Source organism: Mytilus galloprovincialis, chromosome 10 (assembly GCF_965363235.1).
Source record: "Mytilus galloprovincialis chromosome 10, xbMytGall1.hap1.1, whole genome shotgun sequence".
Taxonomy (NCBI): domain Eukaryota; kingdom Metazoa; phylum Mollusca; class Bivalvia; order Mytilida; family Mytilidae; genus Mytilus; species Mytilus galloprovincialis.
Genome location: NC_134847.1, coordinates 20,002,596 through 20,022,366, shown reverse-complemented (window position 1 = coordinate 20,022,366; position 19,771 = coordinate 20,002,596). Strand labels below are relative to the sequence as shown.

Sequence of the window (19,771 nt, the reverse complement as noted above, 5' to 3'; positions counted from 1 at the left end):
ATTTTGTGCAGAGTCATGTTCCTTGAACTTAATAAATAAATGAAGATATTCAATGGATTAAGTCTTACTAAGACAAACGTAACAAATCAGGTTTAAAATTTTGTTTCTGTTTGATGATTTCGTGTAAATTTATGGTCCATTGACTTAAAATATTCTCTCAGATAATCAGATTTCCGCACTTTTTTTCTTTATGCTTGAAGATATTGAATGGATATTTGTTATAAAGTTTACACCATGACTAGTTAAATATTTGTAGATCAAGTTAGCATATTGTCTCTTAACATTTTAGTATTGTAGCAGTTTTATAAAAAAGAAGATGTGGTATGATTGCCAATGAGACAACTATCCACAAAAGATCAAAATGACACAAATATTAACAACTATAGGTCACCGTACAGCCTTCAACAATGAGTAAAGCCCATACCGCATAGTCAGCTATAAAAGGCCCCGATAAGACAATGTAAAACAACGAGAAAACTAACGGCCTTATTTAAGTAAAAAAAATGAACGAAGGCAAATATGTAACACATAAACAAACGACAACCACTGAATTACAGGCTCCTGACTTGGGACAGGCACAAACATAAATAATGTGGCGGGGTTAAACATGTTTGCTTGTATGTATATAAGTTAAAAAGTTTTATGTTTTTTTATTTTTGAATTAGTTGAAATTTTCTTGTCAGACTATGTTGCCTTAATAGAGTGTTTGTCATTAACAGTTGTTATTCCTATTCAATATAATTATTTGTCTGTCATCATGGAAAACTGATCATTTAAAGGATGCAAGCTTAATGCAGTATTTTCAAGGCTGTAACAATTTCTCTGGGTAGTTTTGACTCTCAATCTAATTTAGATATTAAATTTATTTAGCTAACCAGAAAAAATCTTTTAAGGCATGTTTTGACCCCCCAAAACACACACAACTAGATCATTTAACAAGTTTAAGGGCTTGTTAATAAAAATTAACCTGTATATATAATGAATATAAACATGATATATATATATACATATCCATATATATATAAGTAATTTTTTTGAGAAAATTAAGGGGAGACAATACCATGAAATCAAAATAAAAATCATTCACATTTGCCTAAATACATTGATATATTACTTACATTATCAATAAAAAAGAATGACTTGTATAAATGTTATCCTTTACTGTCATATATAGATTATAAATGAACAGTTAGAATATTTTCTGGTTTCCTTTAACATTTTTATTGTTTTAGCCATGAATTTGGTAGATTGTACATGTCCATTCATGTTCACCTTTAAATCCAATTAAATGAATGATTTTTTTGAAAAATGTATTAAATTACCCTGTCATCTTGTATGCAATTCAACATGATATTCAAGGCCAACCGCTGTGAATATAGAAATGTTAACAGTGCCCATTGAAGTAAAAACTGTCAAACATTTTCCTATAGAAGTTATTGCCCTTAAATTATTTTTTTACCATTTACAGAATATTTTCAGAACTCTAATATCAATATAGAAACTTTAATCAGACATATTATTTTGTTTAAAAAATTTCCTGTACCAAGTCAGGATTATGGCCATTGTTATATTATAGTTTGTTTCTGTGTGTGTTTCATTTTAATGTTGTGTCGTTTGTTTTCTCTTATATTTGAGAGTGAATTCACATTACTAAAGACGTGTCACAGTACATTTTTATCCCAAATTCATGTATTTGGTTTTGATGTTACATTTGGGTTTTTTTGTCCATCGATTTACGAGTTTCAAACAGCGGTATACTACTGTTGCCTTTATTTATAAGATCTACTGTATAAAGTCAAATGGCTGTACATATATATTTTTTTAATTCACAGATCAAGTTTGAATTTTGGTGGTGCCACTTTAAAGGTTCTTAAACGGTTATCCCCCTTTATGAATGGCAAAATTGCTGAATTTTTAATTTGGACCAAGGAGGCTATATTAGATATATATTAACCTCCTTGATTGGAAGGAAGGTTGTCTCATTGGCACTCATACCACATCCCACATCCTCTTACTTCTATGGCTGCTGAAAAATACCAATGGGCATATTTTGAAGTAGCACAAACAATATCGTATGAAAAAAGTCAAATAATAAATTAAAAAGCACAAAAATATACATGAATCTAAAACAGTAATCTCAAATGATCCAAAATGGGTTTACTCCAATTCATATTAGAAGCAGCCTGCATGAAAGACTGTTTATTGCACCCAGATGTCTTTTGATTATATATATATATATATATATATATATATATATATATATATATATATTGTGGTTTTGCTGTCTTGTTGTTTTTAAAAAATGTAGAACAAGTGTCAATGAGATTATACTGCAATCAGCTATTTTACTATACAGATAAAGCTATACGTATAAACGTTAGCTTTATACGTCAATGACCTCAACTCACCTATAAGCCCCGCCTACTTACAACGTCACGTCACAACCATGACAACATGTAGTAACAATGGTCAAACTTTTATGAATTTAAACCTGTTATGTCTTCAAATTGGTAATTTATATACCATGTTTATCAAATGTTATTAATTAAATTCATTTTCCCTTTCTAATTCCTTAAATTGTCAATGCTTACCGCCTAGACTACGCTCATAGGGAAATACCCCAAAATGGTACCCCAAGGGGGAAATTCCAAACACTTTTTTTTAATAATGTTTGTTTCATATTTTTATTATTTTTTTATTTTTTTATCGATTTCAGTATAAAAACAATATACGTATAGTGTCTTGAAATATGAAATTTATTTGTATTCGGCACGAAACGGGAAAATGCTCGGTAGAACCTCGCATTTTCCCGTTTCTAAGCCTCATACAAATAAATTTCATATTTCAAGACACTATACGTATATTGTCTAATTACACTCCACCAGATACTAAATGAGGTAGAAATTACATCTATATAGACTTGAAATTGGACGTTGAACAGAAGCCAGCACAAATGTTGGACATTGATTTGAGAACATTCTTTTAATATAGTACGTAGATGAGAGAACATACCTTTACATAGGACGTAGATTAGAGAACATACCTTTACATAGGACGTAGATTAGAGAACATATCTTTACATAGGACGTAGATAAGTGAACATACCTTTACATAGGACGTAGATTAGAGAACATATCTTTACATAGGACGTAGATTAGAGAACATATTTTTACATATGACGTAGATAAGAGAACATACCTTTTCATAGGACGTAGATTAGAGAACATATTTTTACATATGACGTAGATTAGAGAACATACAGAACATAACTTTACATATGACATAGATAAGAAAACATACCTTTACATAGGACGTAGATACAAAAACATACCTTTCCATAGGACGTAGATAAGAGAACATACCTTTCCATAGGACGGAGATAAGAGAACATACCTTTACATAGGACGTAGATTTGGGATACGGGCCGTCGATCTGAGTTTATGTCCAGTCTTTTAATTGACTTAAAATGTAATTTTAAAAAAATGATCATTAATGTATAAGTCCCAATTGAACATAAAAAAGAAGACGTGGTATGATTTCCAATGAGACAACTCTCCACTAGAGACCAATATGACACAGAAAGTAACAACTATAGGTAACCATACTGCCTTCAACAATGAGGAAAGCCTATACCACATAGTCTGCTATAGAAGGCCCCAGAAAAGACTCAAACGAGAAAACTATTACGGCTTTATTTTTATATAAGAAAACATGAACAAAAACCAAATGTGTAACACATACAAACGACAACCACTGAATTACAGGATCCTGACTTGGGGCACGAACATACATGTATAATGTGGCGGGGTTAAACATGTAAGCGGTATCCCAGCCCTCCACTAACCTGAGATAGTTGTATCACAGTACAACATATGAACAAACTATAAAAATCAGTTTAAAAAAGGATGATTTCATCAGATGGACAAACATACAAGTGAACGTGACCGGGTACTTGTACAAAAATGTAAACCCTAACATCAAAAAGACACTTGGAACAGATCTTTGAGTATTCGCAGTTAATTGACAGCTAGTTCAAAGCCACTAACAACTAATAAAAAATCATGCATCTAAGACTTAACTATCAATCTGTACACATCTAACATTCAATGGATTTAGTGTAAAGACGTAATAAACAGCCAGAGAAAAAAATGGCCTTGTGCAATGCCACCTTCCAACTGATATTAATACGGTGTTGTCATTTTTTTATGCCACATCTCTGTCCAAACAAGTTAAACTCGCCACATTCTTTATGCGAATATGTGTAAGTCTGAATGTGTTCCCATCATTTTCCTCTGATATCCTGGATAATATGTTTTCATTCACAAACATGCCGACCCAACTGCGGCATTTGTATATGGTTTACATATCAATTCATTGCACAAATTCATAGTACATACATGAACAAATACATAAAACAAAATCAAAGAGTTTGCACTGCTGTTTTTTTTTTTTAAACCGAAACATTTAGGGATATTAGATTTTTTTTTGCAAAGAAATCTATAACACATGCTGTTATAAAATGTTTTATATCATTAATTATAACATTCAAACCAAACAAGCACCACAATGAATGTACATGTATATGAAATAACTTATTGATAATTGAAAAAGCACACCTTTTCAAATTTATCTCAACGATATGACGGAATTGCTTTAGAGACTTTCAATGAGTATGTAGCTTAATGTAATATATTTGGTTAGCTTACTTGCTAGCTGAACCGTGAAGGCATTGTTCGGTAAGGTATAGTACTGCCCTCCTTTCAAAGTAGTCTCTGGTCCTACAGACAGATAATTGGTTATCTGTCGGACTAGACTACTCTTAAAGGAGGGTTGTTTCATTTTTATACGCCCGTCAAAATACGGGACGTATTATGGTATACAAATGTCCGGTGTCCGTTCGTCTTGTCTGTCCGTCCGTCCGTCTGTCTGTCCGGCGTAAACATGTCTTCCCGTAACTTGAGAATAACTTATCCAAATTTCATGAAACTTAACATAGTTGTTTCTTATGATGGTCAAATGATCTGTATACTTTATGGTGAAAATAAGATTAAAACTTTTTGAGTTACGTCACTTTGTAACTAAAACAGGGGTGTGTTTTTTTTCACATGTCGCACCGTATCTCAAAAAATATTCTTGATTATGGCTTAAAGCTTTAAACACTTCTTAGTATATTAATCTTGATATCTGTATACTTTTGGTGATGATTCAAAATTTCATTTTTCAGTTATGGAGTGTTTTGTAAAAAAGGGGGAGGTTTTTTTTACATGTTGTGCCGTATCTCAAAACAATTTATGATTATTGCTTAAAACTTTACACACTTCTTAGTTATATTAATTGTAAAGATCTATATACTTTTTGGTTTTGATTCAAAATTTTATTTTAGTGATATTTAGTTTTTTGTAAAAAAAAACCAGGGTTGGGGGTTTCACATGTCCCGCCGTGTCTCAAAAACAATATATGGTTATTGCTTAAAACTTTCTCAGAAACTATTTATGATTATTGCATAAAACTTCCACACAAGACGTCGGGCGTATCATGCGCTGTTTGCGCAGCTGTTTATTTCATTATAATAAGCAAACATCACTATTTATACTGCACTATTTTAGCAGCCAAAATGCGTTGACCGTATATTTCTATGTCATCATTTTTGGTAAACTTGCTAACTATAAATCATTACGTTTTATGCTTATTGTTGATATTTTAGTTCATTATACTCAAACAAATTCGTTCACCATCAATTGCGGATTTTAACAGGTAGTGTAAATTTTATTGTGTTGTATATTTCTCCGCCTGCATTTTTATAAAAGCAGAAGTTTCCCAATATTTAAATCAATTAATTACATTAACACATAACACAACAATTGAAAATGTATTTTTAGATTGCAGTATAAAGACACCGAATGATAATAGTGCATTTACTTACATTTTCCCGTTTCTAAGCCTTATTATAATATTGTTTATATGTCAAGTCAGTTAGCTATTATTATCTATGTGAAGGGTTTTAGAATTGTTAATAATCTAATGACCTTTACCTCTTATACCAAAAATTGCATTTATACCGTTTTTAAAATTGACCATGTCATCGCGATCCGTACCGCATGTACTCGAATTTGAAAACAGAATACAGACAAACAAAGGATATAGCTTATAGGGTATCCATCCATGACAAAATATCAGTTAATGCACAAGAAAAAAATCAACACACTAAAAAGGAACAGAGTTTATTGCTGTTTTTCATCTAGATTCATACAGATGTCCATTATAAGTCATAAATAATGAACATCATTCCGGTTTTCGTTCAAAAATTAAAAAAAAATATGAAATTTCACCTCAAATGTCTATATCAGATACATATATGAAACCTTGCATTCATTTTGTTTTGAAAATTCGTTCAAACTTTTTTAATCTAGGGGTCAACTAGAACAAGACAAGACTTTTCAAAAATACAGATAGAAAAGCTCGAAGATGCATGGCAGAAAGGCCTTACTTCAACAAGTAAAGACCATGCTGCAGAAATTGATGTTTTGAGTAATGAAACATCAATTAGCAGAGAGAGAATTGCGGTATGCTAGTTACTTAGCTTTTGCCCAAAGTAGGAAGCAAGAGTTACAAAATTTATTTGGGGGGACTATAGAAGTATAAAGAAAGTCATTTATTTGTTAATAAATAGCAATGTCATGCTGCATTCATGTTTGAATAAGTGTGATATAAAAATAAGCGAAAGATAGTACCCCAAAAAATGCATAAGAAAAATTAGAAAATAAACGTTGGCTATCAAAGCAACAGACCAGCAGAAAAGTCAAAGTACACAAAACACAACACAGAAAAATGAAGACTGCCTCCCTCCCACCCCCCCAAAAAAAACAATCAAAAAACTTAAACAAACTGATGTTGATCTCAAGTACCCTAGAAGGGTATGCAGAGCGTGCACCACATGTGCATGGCACCGCCAAGAATAGCCAATATTACTGATAGTGGTGTAAAACATCAATCAATGAACCAATTAATCATATCATACCATCAATGTCCTGTACATTTTTAAGTGTTCAGCAATAATGGAAACGTTTTAAGGTAGATGGGGGTGTCTAAATTATAATCCATAGAATTTCTTAATAATTTGCCAACATGTAGTTTATATCCTACTTGTTTAAGAACATTAATAAAAAGAATGGGTCACCGGACTTATTTTCACATTACGGGTTGTGCAAAATTTTTTTGTATAGATTATTCATTGAAAACCCAATTTTCGGTCATAAAACGAAAACTACACCATGGAATTTTAGATAAAGTATGAGAAGATGGCTCAGATATTCTTCTTTCAGATAAGAAGAAAAAACGGGGTCACCGGACTCGTTTTCTTGCTACATAGTAAAATTGGTAAATTCCTAACACATTCTATTGTAAAAGTAACACTATCTGAATTATCTGCCCTTGCATTTGGATTGCCTCTCCTTATTTGGCAAAGTTGGGAAACAATGAATCAAACAAAAGTATTTGTTTTTTGGTAAAATACAACCATAAATATGATAAAACATGGTATTTTCTATAGCATAATGAAATATCTTACACATGAATTACCTACTAATTTCAAAATTTGCACATTTTATCAAAAATCTAGACCTTGTTTTCTGGTATTTCAAAATCCAAAATGGAAGAAGACACCCTATCTACCTTAAATGTTTATTTATTGTTCACAACTGGTGAAAACATTAATTATTACATTTTTGTAACATAATGTTTCAAGTATTTTCCTCCAGGTCTGGATTGGTAACAGAAGAGCAAAACAGAAGCGTGGTGGCCAGGGAGTTCGTCCTACCAAAAAAAGAAAAACAGTAAAAGCCCCAACTGCCTACTCCCTCTTTTCACAACAGTTCAAAAGAGGCAAGTACCGAATAGTAAAAATAGTCAAGACATGTTTGATTATTATTTAAGCTTATCAGAACTAAATATCAAATACTATCATTTTTTTTTCAAACATGTATTGTATCTATTGTGTACAGTACTGTCACACATATATGTATATCATATAAGAAATATCAGTCTTTTCTAATGCAACAACATTTGTAATGATCATTTTTATTGGATAACGTCACTTATTTACACGGCATCAATTGACAATTGATGCTATGGGACGTATGCGAAAGTGCAGACGGCATATGACTGAATTTTTTTTACGTATTTTGTATTTTAAGCTCCGACGGCATCAATTGGGGATTTGATGGTCGCAAATATCAGTTTACTGTCCCCGCAAACGCGTCTACACAACATTTATCAAAAACTATAAACAGTCTACTTCATAACACACATGTAAACTTCGTAAGCGCTAATACAAAATTGTGAACTGTGGCATTCCGAATCCCAATGACGTGGATGTAAGCATATAGATAATCGTGTGGTCTTCAACAATAATGCAAAAGACAAAAATATCAAATGTTATACTTGTATTGAAACTCACTTGTTCATTTTAAGATGACTTCACATCTATGCATATCATTTTACCAATAAAATTTCAATTCTCGTTATTAGGTGATACACCCAAAGAGGAACACCTGAGGTCACTAGGGGAGAAGTGGGGAAGAACCTCAGAGGAAGAAAAGATGGAATTCCGCATTCAGGCAAAAGAAATAAGGGATGACCCATTGAAGGGAAGGACAGCAGAGGAGATTGCCGAAGTGCATTTAAACACCATAACAAATTCGGTTGGTTTATTTCTGCATAAGTTGACAAATTTAATAAAAACAAACTTATCTACATATTCTGAAGTACCTTAAAACAAAGAAAAAAATATATATCGAAAGCACATAAAATTTTCGAACAAAAAATCAAAAAACATTATTTTGTTAATTTTGAAATCTGTGTAATTTTTCTATCATAATTGTTGAGACATGTACAGTACAAAACATCCGTTTGATTGATATAATAAACCCATATGGTGCCTGACTTTGTAGGGGATCAATTTAAGCGGTAAACTGTTTTCAACCCACTTTGTTAACTGTAATGAGCATTTTTGCATTTTTTGTTAGCTGTTTTTGCCAAAATCGAGGTGTTGTTAACATGTTAACGGACCCCCTATTGCCCCCATTCCTTTCATTAATGAACTTTCAACCACAAAAACGCAGTGACTGATCCTATTTTCATATTACATCATTAAAATTGTATGTAACTACAAGATATCATTTTTCTTTCAAATTATACTGCACCTTGACCTAAAATTTAATTTGAAGTTCAATGGTAACTATAATGTATATTGAATTATATATTTATATTTCAGTGTGCTGTATTGCAATCTCTAGGGTACGAGATTGCCGCTATAGCTGCAAAGGAGAGCGAGCCATCACAACTGTTTGGGACACCAAGAGGCCTGGAATTTGTGAAAGGCATGCAATTCCAAAAGGGATTCCGAGAATCTGTATTCAGTTAGTAATGAGGAGTTGAATATTATAATATTATATACCACATTTTTTCAATGGTTGACTGGAGAATTAAAATTTTCAAACAACGTACTTGTAATTCACCAACCTTGTAAAATACAGTCTAAGCACATTAACATATAGTTTCTAGTAACCAAACAGCAGAAAATACACTTAATTATAATGGTGCATGTTTGAGACATTTAACATGACAGCATCATAAAGAAAAAGATTAAGCAGAAATATAATTCTTTTCAGAATTGAAAAAGGTGAAAAATTCGAATCACGTCCAAATTAGGAGGTGACTTTATGTTCCAGATGAATAAGCTATTCGTGCTTTAATATAGGACCCCATCAAGTCACTCATTGCACATTAATAAACTGCAATAACTCACATTTGGTAATATGCAACAATAAATGAATAAAAAACGAAGGAAAGTTTTTCCAAAACTGTGTTAACAAATATTTGTTTTACTATATTTTTAAGGACACATTGTGTATGTTGGAGATGATAGGACTCACAAAGACACAAAAAAAGAGCTAACTGAAAAAGTTAGAAAAATATTCAATTCCTGTTGGGGTAAGTATATTAGAATCTGTCGACAACAAACGAAATAAAAGAAACATGCAAACTTAAAACAAAAATATCTTAATTTTCTAAATGATTTTAAAAAGGGTTTCATTTACCAGTTTACCTTAGAGCAATTAAAGAAATTAATGTGTAAAAGCTACACTGTAATATCGGATTGGCGTTTTTGTCTTTTCCCTAAAGTAAACACAGTGTATGAACCTTTTTTTATATATTTTTTCGAACACGTGAAATATTTGTTTTTGCGAAAGTGTCAATTAACTTGTTCAAATCAAACATGCCATTATTTATTAGTACTTTTTTTTATCACAATTATATATAAGGTTGTTAAACTAAAACAGTAGATACATGTATCTGTTTTAAAGTGTCTTTTAAATGCTAAAACTACCGCGTATATCGTTGGATGGCCAGCAAACATGTTGATTTATGAGAAACGATTCGATAGTTCGTTTTTGGAATGATTGCCATTAACTGATAAGGGGAAATGCTTTAGGCTGAACAGACAGCTTTTGTTTATGGAAGAATAATAAAGATAGAAGCTGCAGGCAAACTACAATATGTACAAGATTTACAAAACGCTACAGACATATGGATCAATTGAATGTCAGTAAAGTTATTGCTGAGTGATGCAAATTAAATACTGGTTTACAAGTTTGAAAAAATATATTTTCTTGTAACTTTGTCGCCGTACGTGTAGTATTTCAATCTTTAGAATTGTGATTGCAATTTATAATAAGAATTGGCTTGTTGCTCCTATTTGCAGATTTATATGATAACATATATCTTTACAGCATCTGCCAGTTTGAAGAATCAGGCAGTACCCTATGGGAATATAATTAAAAACAACTTATATAGAATGGAGGGTCTGCCTGATGGTGTGATTTTTAAAGACCCCAATTCTTATGGTTTGTCTACTCTTAGGCAAATCATAAGCCAGAAAGACTCCATCAAATTTGTGTATGTATTACCCTTACTCTTATAACATGTAGACGCACATTTGATATTATGAAACCACGAATATCGTAGTTTTTAATGAAAAACTAGAAATGAATTTTGAATTTTAGATTTTTCTAAACTTAAATTGTCTAGGCTGATTTTAGTGTTGAAACAAAAGATTTTAAATAACAACATATAAATGAGTTTAGCGAATCATTTAGGATTTACATTTTCAAATGCTCCTTGAAAATACCATAACAAGTGCTAGGAATATGAAGCATTCATCGAAAGTAATAGCAAGGTAATCAAACTTTATCCAGCTTATTTTGTTCCAGTATCGATTAATTGTGAGTTCCGTTAATGCAAATACTAGAAAGAAACCGTTTATAAGATAATATAATTTAATTTAAGATGTTCTATTCCCATGACGAGCAAAGTAATTTATTACAATGATTTTGATAATTGTCACATTAATCTGTTGATATAAATTATATATAAATATGACTATAACGATCTCAACTGTAAGATATTTTAAACCAGTCAAACCATTGCCATACACAAGTAAGTAAAAAAAACCGCATATTAATTATATTTAATACTAACAGGCAAATACTTTCAATGGGTTACAAACTAATATATCTGTACTATTTTGATAGTTTTCTGAGTTCAAAATATTTGTTAATATCAATTGCTATAATTGACAATACCTTTGTGTTTTCTTGAATAAAAGCCAATAAAACTAGGCACTTGTGTTTATATGAAATTCATGAATGTTAATAATCTCTTTAAGGAACGTGATACCAGCTACTACACTTGCCTCATCTGCAACACCATCCAATGGTATGTGTTTACACTTTTAATTGCAGGAAGTTGTTCTTAAGCATTGATAAATGATTTTTTTTTTTAAATTTAAATTATTCAACTGTAGGATTTTTTTGAAAATTTTGTTTTCACAACAATTTTTGAATCATTATTGATATTTATTGAACAACTTTTGTTGTTCGAAATCCTTTTTTTTACACAAATGTTCTTTGAAAATTTAATACTTTGAACACATTTAATAGCTCCATAGTTTTTACACATTTATTCTATGTTTACTCTACTTTCCAAATCACCACAAATGGTTAATCTCAGTCATTTGTAAAAAATAAAAACATGTCCAATATCACTACACAGAGATTTTTTGTTTACACACAACTTTTGTGTTCTGTTCCTCATTTGGTGGCGCATTAGGGATATTGACCCAGATGAGCTTAATATTAATGAAAACTGTATCTTGCCCTATATAGATGCCTTTTGTTTAGTTATGATGTTAGGATGCTGTCTCATTGTAACCGAAACATTGTATTCCTACTTAACAAATTTTGTGTGAGGGATCTTTTGAGTGCTATAAGAAGACACTTTCCCAACAAGGGATAAATATCTAATATATTCAGCAAAACTACAAGCATTTCAATATTAATGTATTAGGGTGCTAATTTTACTTCACAATTAGAAAAACTGAAGTGTAGGGCAGTACAATGTTATTTGGTATTTAAAACAAAACACCATGTGTTAAAAACAAATAAAGACAAAATCAAGTAGGGTACACAACAAATTGTTAACGTACATGCAACTTACTAATTTAACTTTTTCTATATTCTTCAAAATATCTGTAAATTGTATATTTTGTAAAACTGTCACTCCTGGCATCTACTTACGCTTGTTAATTTCATCAGGTGTATATTTTCCGATGTGATTTTTCTGACCATACATCCTGGTCATTCTTCTGTATACAGAGAATAATGGCCGCTGTAAACCTCTATCAATGTTACGATAGAAATCTTTTCTTTCATCTTTTGACATCTCAAATATATATGTGTAGGGTAAACTATATTACGTTCCTACAGAATCACAAACATGAAATTACTATAACATTAGAATATCATAATCAAAAACAATAATATATAATGATAATTCATTATACAGCATGACATATATTATATATACATTTGTCTATTATTGAGGTCAATATGTTAAAAGATGTTGTTGTTGTTGGTTTTCTAAACGGTACGGCTTTCAACAATGAGCAAAGCCCACACCGCATAGTCAGTTGTAAAGGGCCCCGAAAAGACATTTCAAACGAGAAAACTTTGTTCTGTGACTTTTTGTCCTGTGACTGTTTGACTTTGACTTTTTGTCCTGTGAATGTTTGACTTTGACTTTTTGTCCTGTGACTTTTTGACTGTCACTTTTTGTACTGTGACTTTTTGTTCTGTGACGTTTTGACTGTGACGTTTTGTACTGTGACTTTTTGTCTTGTTACTTTTTGTCTGTGACTATTTGTCCGTGACTTTTTGTCGTGTAACTTTCTGTTTGACATTCTGTAAATCTTGTATAATATTTGTAAATAAGGTGTATTTTGCGAACATCTTGAACAACTTAAAACAAGCAGGCCATCGGATGATTTTTAGATTCAGAAGAACAATATTTTTTATATACATCTATATACTTCAATCAACCGAAATCCATCATCAAGATTAAAATGCATGTGCTGAAATAATTTATTCTAAGCTTTAGTAATTTTATTTTTTCAGGATTAGAAAATGAAATTATTACTGAGGACACGGATGCTCCAGCTATACCATTAGGTTGGTATTTTGATCCAAAGTTTGTACAATGTATGAGATTTATTATGTCGTCCACTTCAAGTTAAAACATTTACTTAAACTGTTTTTGATTAGAATAAGGGTGAATATATGTGTTTTCGCGGTGGTTTTTATGAATATATAGTAGTAACTTCACGTTATAACATATTAATATTACGTTCATACAGTAGCATAATGATATTTTATTAATTTATTTTTTTTCAAAATTTTCAATTTTATATACATCACACGAGTCACGACTGTAAATGATAACCTGTACAATGTACTAACTTCACAATATTTCAGAATCCATGAATGTATTAAATACGTACCATAGAATACGCTACCTTTTTTCAAAATGTTTATACGGCTTGAGTGTATAATATGGTGCGGAATGAAGGTGAAAAATACTTATTTACGAATAAACATAATAAAGTGTTTCTGAATTGGCATGATTCAAGGTTTGCTGTATACATAAATATTTACACATTACAATTGTATAGCAGAACTATATTTCTTTTATATAGAGCTGAGAGAAGAACCTATGGAGGCAGTAGCGGATGCTGTAGATATTACTATAGGTTAGTTTGTGTTATTCACCATTTGTACTAAAGCCTCGGTCACACCTTTAATACCGGATAGCTCGAACGGACGCCTAACGGATATTTTTTTTTCAATCCGTTTATGTCCGTTAGACGTCCGTCCATATCCGTTGCATGTCCGTTAAGGTGGTATGGGAGTCTAAAATAAAAATGATATACTTTGCCAAAATGTAGTACTAGTATCTATTGATATATGTTGAAAAATATAATAAGAATGATAGGTCACCGCGCATTTTCCCAAGCTACAGGGCGTGACAAAATGACACATTTTGTATGGATTATACAGGATAAATTGGTTCTTTTAAATGAAAATTCGCATTAAAAATCTGAATTACTGCATCAAATTTTGCTAACTTGATAGAAAATCTGGACCTTTGGTTCTCTGTTTTTTTTCAATCCAAGATGGAGGAAGACACCTATACCACCTTAAGCGTACGTTTTATCTGCCTACGTTCGTTCTATCCGGTGGAAAATTTTGAGCATGTTCAAAACTTTGAACGGACGTCCAACGGATAAAATGCCCGTTGAACGTCCGTTTTGTACGGTACTCGTCCGTTTCGTTTCCGTTTAATATTCGTTATACATGTCCGTTATACATCCGTTTGAGGTCTGGAAAATAAATTCACCAACGGACCTCTACCGGACGATTAACGGATAAAACTGATGTTAAAACGAATGAGAAACGGACTTCTATCGGGCGTATAACGGATAAAACGGATGATGAACGGATCTGAAACGGATAAATGCAAATTGAAAATTTCGCGGCAAAAATGCCAATTTTTGGTATGTCAGATTTCTTAAGGTTCATGAATTCATGTGTTTACTCTTTATTTCAGGTGTTTCAGGCACATAAGCCCATGCTGTTTCCAGTGATGCTGTAGGGGAGCATGGTGTTGAAGTACTTACAGGTTTGAATACAGTTTTTTTAATGCATTATTTTGGTATATATACTAGTCAACAAAAGAAACGATACGCGACTTTGAAATAAAATTTATCAAAAAGCATTTAATATAAAACAAAATGAGATACACCATTTTAAAAAGCTTTCATTTGCAATGTATGCACATGTGATAATCAAAATCAAAACTTGTCGGAAAGTATCTAAATTCCGTGTAAATGACCGAAAAGTGCAAATTAGTTTTACTGAAAGTTTAAAAAAATCGACACATAACTTTCTAAGCACTAAATCAAATTTCAATTTTTTTTTAGATATTCAATATGATAATCAAGTTATTTTCATGATGTAACTAATTGGTTGAAATATTGATTTTTCTCATTTTTTGGGAAAAAAAGTGTTTTTTTAAATCTCAAAAAATGCAAAAAAAATTTTTTTATTTTCGTCTCAAATCAATGCTTTAGATATGAAAATAACACACAGTAAATTTGGAACCTTTCGGATTAGTTATAAGATTGTGACCGCTTTTTGAATATCACTTTACACATACTGTCTATGGTGAATCAGTTGATATCATAATTTATACATTTTACCGATTTCTCGAGGGACTGAACTTTGCTTAACAAATAAACGAAGAAACTTTATGATTTTAAAAAACAAATTGATGGCAAACACTGTCTTAACCTTTAAATGAGAGGTTGGCATCATTAGTTGGAACTTCTGTTTTTAAAATTGTCGTTTTATGTAAATTTTGTAAAAAAAAAAAATCGCGAAAAAACGTCACAAAAGCAAAAAAAAAAAAATTTTGTTTAACGGATTTTTATTTTCATAATGATTAAGTATTACTACCTTCAATATTGGTCCAATGAACGGAAAACTTTTTCTTAAATTTGAAAAAAAGTCTTGTATCGTTTCTTTTGTTGACTAGTATATTTAGGAAAATATAGCTTAATTTTCTGCAATCATCAAAAAATTGTGTACGATTGATTGATCGTTGATTAATAATGTCTAACAACAAATAATTCATAATTCATGTTCAGGATGAAACTTAGTACGAAGTTAGAATTTTAATACAGTATTTGAAGTTTGATATAAATAATTGATGTGATGTTTGATTATACAAAATATTATACCTGAATTTTTTTTTATTTAGATTTGAGTAACATGCACATGGAGGAAATCACAGGTGCTCCAGAGATTCCATTAGGTTAGTAATTTTAATTTGATCCAAACTTTGTTTTACTTTCTTTTGTTACTTTTCTTTAAATCGGACTCAAACTTCTTTTTAACTGAGTTTTAATGTGCGTATTGTTATGCGTTTACTTTTCTACATTGGCTAGAGGTATAGGGGGAGGGTTGAGATCTCAAAAACTTGTTTAAACCTGCCGCATGTTTGCGCCTGTCCCAAATTAGGAGCTTCTTTCCTTTGTTGGTCTTGTTTGACTTTTAATTTTAGTTTATTGTGTATAAATCAGAATTCATAGTTGTATGTTTTTTTACAAAATGTTTCCAAGTATTTTATTATTACAATGACAGCTGGCAGCCAATAATCTTTAAGTTTTTATCCTTTCATTTCAGATGTTTTAGATTCATTAGCTGCAACAATTCAGGTTGATGTCGTAGAGGAGCAAACACGTATCATTGTACCTAAAGGTCTGTTTTGCTATCTTCTTTTAATTGCTTTTTGGGCTAAGCACTGTATTGGCCGGAAGAATTATAAAGTGGTTGTTTTGTAGATTGGCGAAAGAAAGTGGTTTCCAAATTGACGAAATCTCTGCCTTGTTTCTTTCATGTCAGATCCCCGAATGTTCATCTAAGTTTGAATATGAACAAGTCATATAAGTATGAAAAAAGGAAGATGTGGTATGATTTTCAATGAGACAACTGTCAACAAGAGACCAAAACAACACAGAAATTAATAACTATAGGTCATCGTACGCCTTCAGCCATGAGCAAAGCCCATACCGCACAGTTTGATAAAAAAAAAACCAATAATAACAATGTAAAACAATTCAAACTAGAAAACAAACGGCCTAATTATGTACAAAAATTGAACGAAAAACAAATATGCAACACATAAACAAACGAAAACCACTGAAGTACAGATTTCTGACTTGGGACAAGCACATAAATACATAATGTGGCGACATGGTTTAATGAACATTTGGGTTAATTAATTTATGAAAAATGTTTTGTTTATTTCTTTTTCCACCTTAATTTCAGATGAAGAAGAGGAAAATGGCATGTATAAAGTTGTCAGTGTTCTTGCCAAAAAGAAAATTGGAAAAAAAACAATTCTTTTTAGTGCACTGGGAAGGATACAATTCTTCCGATGCTACCTGGGAACCAAGAAAGATCATTCCAAATTATTTTATAAAATGTTTTAATAAAAATCAAACAAAAAAGAGTAAATAAAGTATGTTCCGAGTTTAGGATTATCTTATTGTTTAGGGCTGCTTACAATCATCGTTAATTTCTCCTGTTTAGAAAGCTCATATATAAAACAGCTTGTTCAAATTTGCAAGTTTTATTGAAAATTTCAAAACCCAAACAAAATGTATCACCGGGTTTCATTGGTGCAGTGGATATAGGTACTAACAAAGTCGGTGTTATAACTATTTTGACCTAACACGATAACGAAAATCTTTGGCTTGTTCACATAATATCGATGTGTACTTCAATCTAAACATATATGTTGTTTTAAGAAATGATTTGATCTTAGATTAATGATTAGAGATGTCTCATTATTTTCGATTTGTCAGTACCTATATCCGCTGTACCGATGGTATACGGTACGATCATTCTAAATTGATGTTATGTAAGTGTTTGCAATTAGTCTTAAATTGCAAAGTTGTATTGACACATTATTTATATTATAATTTAAGATTAATTTTAAAAATAGATTTTGACTTATGGTTGAGTATGTTCAATGCTTTTAGTAGTGTTTTGTCATACACATCTACTTAGGCTTTTCAAGTATTTTGGCTCTTCTTCACAACGTGTCTTCATTTTTACAGAACACTAGATATCCAAAATGTGAGGTCATAAAGAATATTTGTTTCTCTTTATATTGTGGCAATTGATATTTGGACTTTCTTCTAATATGTTACTTGTAAAATGGCGCAAATGTAGTTTTTGATTTTTGGTTCAAATGTGTTAAAAAATATGAATATGGGATATCGTAATAATTGATGCTTTAAATTTCAATGACCTCTGCATTAAAATTAACAATTACTTAAAATCTGGAACATACGGTCCTTCTGTATTACAATGTGTGCCATACGCATGTTTGTTTTTATTGAATGAATTATGTTTTACTTATTGTTGAATTAATATATATATATTAAAATGTATCAATTTATTATATAATTAATACAAAATAAAACTTATTACTTTTTTTATTTTTTTTATATATATATAGCGAAATGCTACTTTAAAAGGTGTAACCTTGAGGTGACCGTACAGCCTTCAACAAAGAGCAAAGCCCATACAGCATGGTCAGCTATAAAAGGCCACAAAAGGACAATGTATAACAATTCAAACGAGAAAATTAAAGGCCTTATTGAAATGAACGTAAAACAAATATGAAAAAACACATAAACAAACGACAACCAGTGAATAACAGGCTCTTGACTTGGGACAGGCACTTACATAAATAATGTGGCGGGGTTAAACATGTTAGCGGGATTCCAACCCTCCCCCTAAGCTTTGGACAGTGGTAGAGCAGTAAAACTTTAAAACGAACTATAAAAATCAGTTGAAAAAGGCTTAACTCATCAGATGGACAAAAATATTATACAATTAATACAAAAGAAAACTTTTACTTGATTTTTTTTATATTTTTAGAATTGTTCCTAATACTTGTTATGGATTATAAGTCATTCAATCACTAACCCAGCAGTATAATACTAGTATTATACCATTTAACATCGACAATGAAGCCAACTAAGAGGCGTTCAGTTACACTCTGATGTACACCGAAAGACCTATAAATTTCACTTAACTGATATCCATGTTTAAGTAGTTGTCGTTTTTACAGCGGATGACCGTGATGGAATTCCGTTGAATTGATATCGACTAGATTTCCATTACATACTATTCGTTTTTTACCGATCTATAAACATAATGAATACATAGACATCATCAAGTGCAGACTAACATTCCTTATCACTTGATATGAATGCATTTCTCCAATGAATCACATTTTATACATTTTAAAGAAAATAAACTGATAATATTAAAATGTTTCGTTATATCATATGTATATAAGTGAAAAATCATTAATATATAAGCACACGCATGCAGAAGAATATCGCAAGAACGTTTGCAATTTTAAGAAAAGATAACTCTGTATGACTGATTAAACATTTTTTGCGGGGAAAGTACGAATGCCTATTAAAATCCATTTTATTAGAAAACTCGAATTATTACAGAAGTGTGACATGCCCATCACGCACATACACTGCACATTAACATTAACCTCACTTACATGTATAGAGATGTGATTTTATTTCTGAGACAAGTGCTTGTCGAATCATTTACAGAACTTGCGGTCATCCGATGTTCAGTACTTAAGTACTTTTATTTTGATTCAAATCAGTAGACAATTTAAAGAACAATAGGTCGGTGAAATATCCCCGGTTGTTATAAAAGAACGATTTAAATTTTCTTGTGTTTTCCAATAGGATCAGATTTTTTAGTGTTTTCTGAAA

General features: G+C 31.2%; 1 protein-coding gene across 1 annotated transcript; it reads left to right on the top strand.

The window, feature by feature from the left end:
- Positions 1–8,530: 8,530 nt before the first annotated feature.
- Positions 8,531–18,448, top strand: LOC143049032 (general transcription factor II-I-like). The gene is made up of 10 exons (XM_076222839.1): positions 8,531–8,699; positions 9,272–9,416; positions 9,898–9,990; positions 10,791–10,956; positions 11,726–11,775; positions 13,512–13,565; positions 14,090–14,143; positions 16,213–16,266; positions 16,638–16,712; positions 17,283–18,448. Exons 1-10 carry the CDS (start codon positions 8,598–8,600, stop codon positions 17,444–17,446), a joined length of 957 nt encoding a protein of 318 aa, XP_076078954.1. The 5' UTR covers positions 8,531–8,597; the 3' UTR covers positions 17,447–18,448.
- The last annotated feature ends 1,323 nt before the right edge of the window (positions 18,449–19,771 follow it).

What these genes read in the sequence shown, in the direction of transcription:
- LOC143049032 (XM_076222839.1), top strand. Translation starts at nt 8,598, where the DNA reads ATGGAATTCCGCATTCAGGCAAAAGAAATAAGGGATGACCCATTGAAG. An exon ending in TAAACACCATAACAAATTCG is followed by an intron (nt 8,700 to 9,271) that starts GTTGGTTTATTT and finishes TTTATATTTCAG; the next exon opens with TGTGCTGTATTGCAATCTCT. An exon ending in TGCTGTAGATATTACTATAG is followed by an intron (nt 14,144 to 16,212) that starts GTTAGTTTGTGT and finishes TTTTTTATTTAG; the next exon opens with ATTTGAGTAACATGCACATG.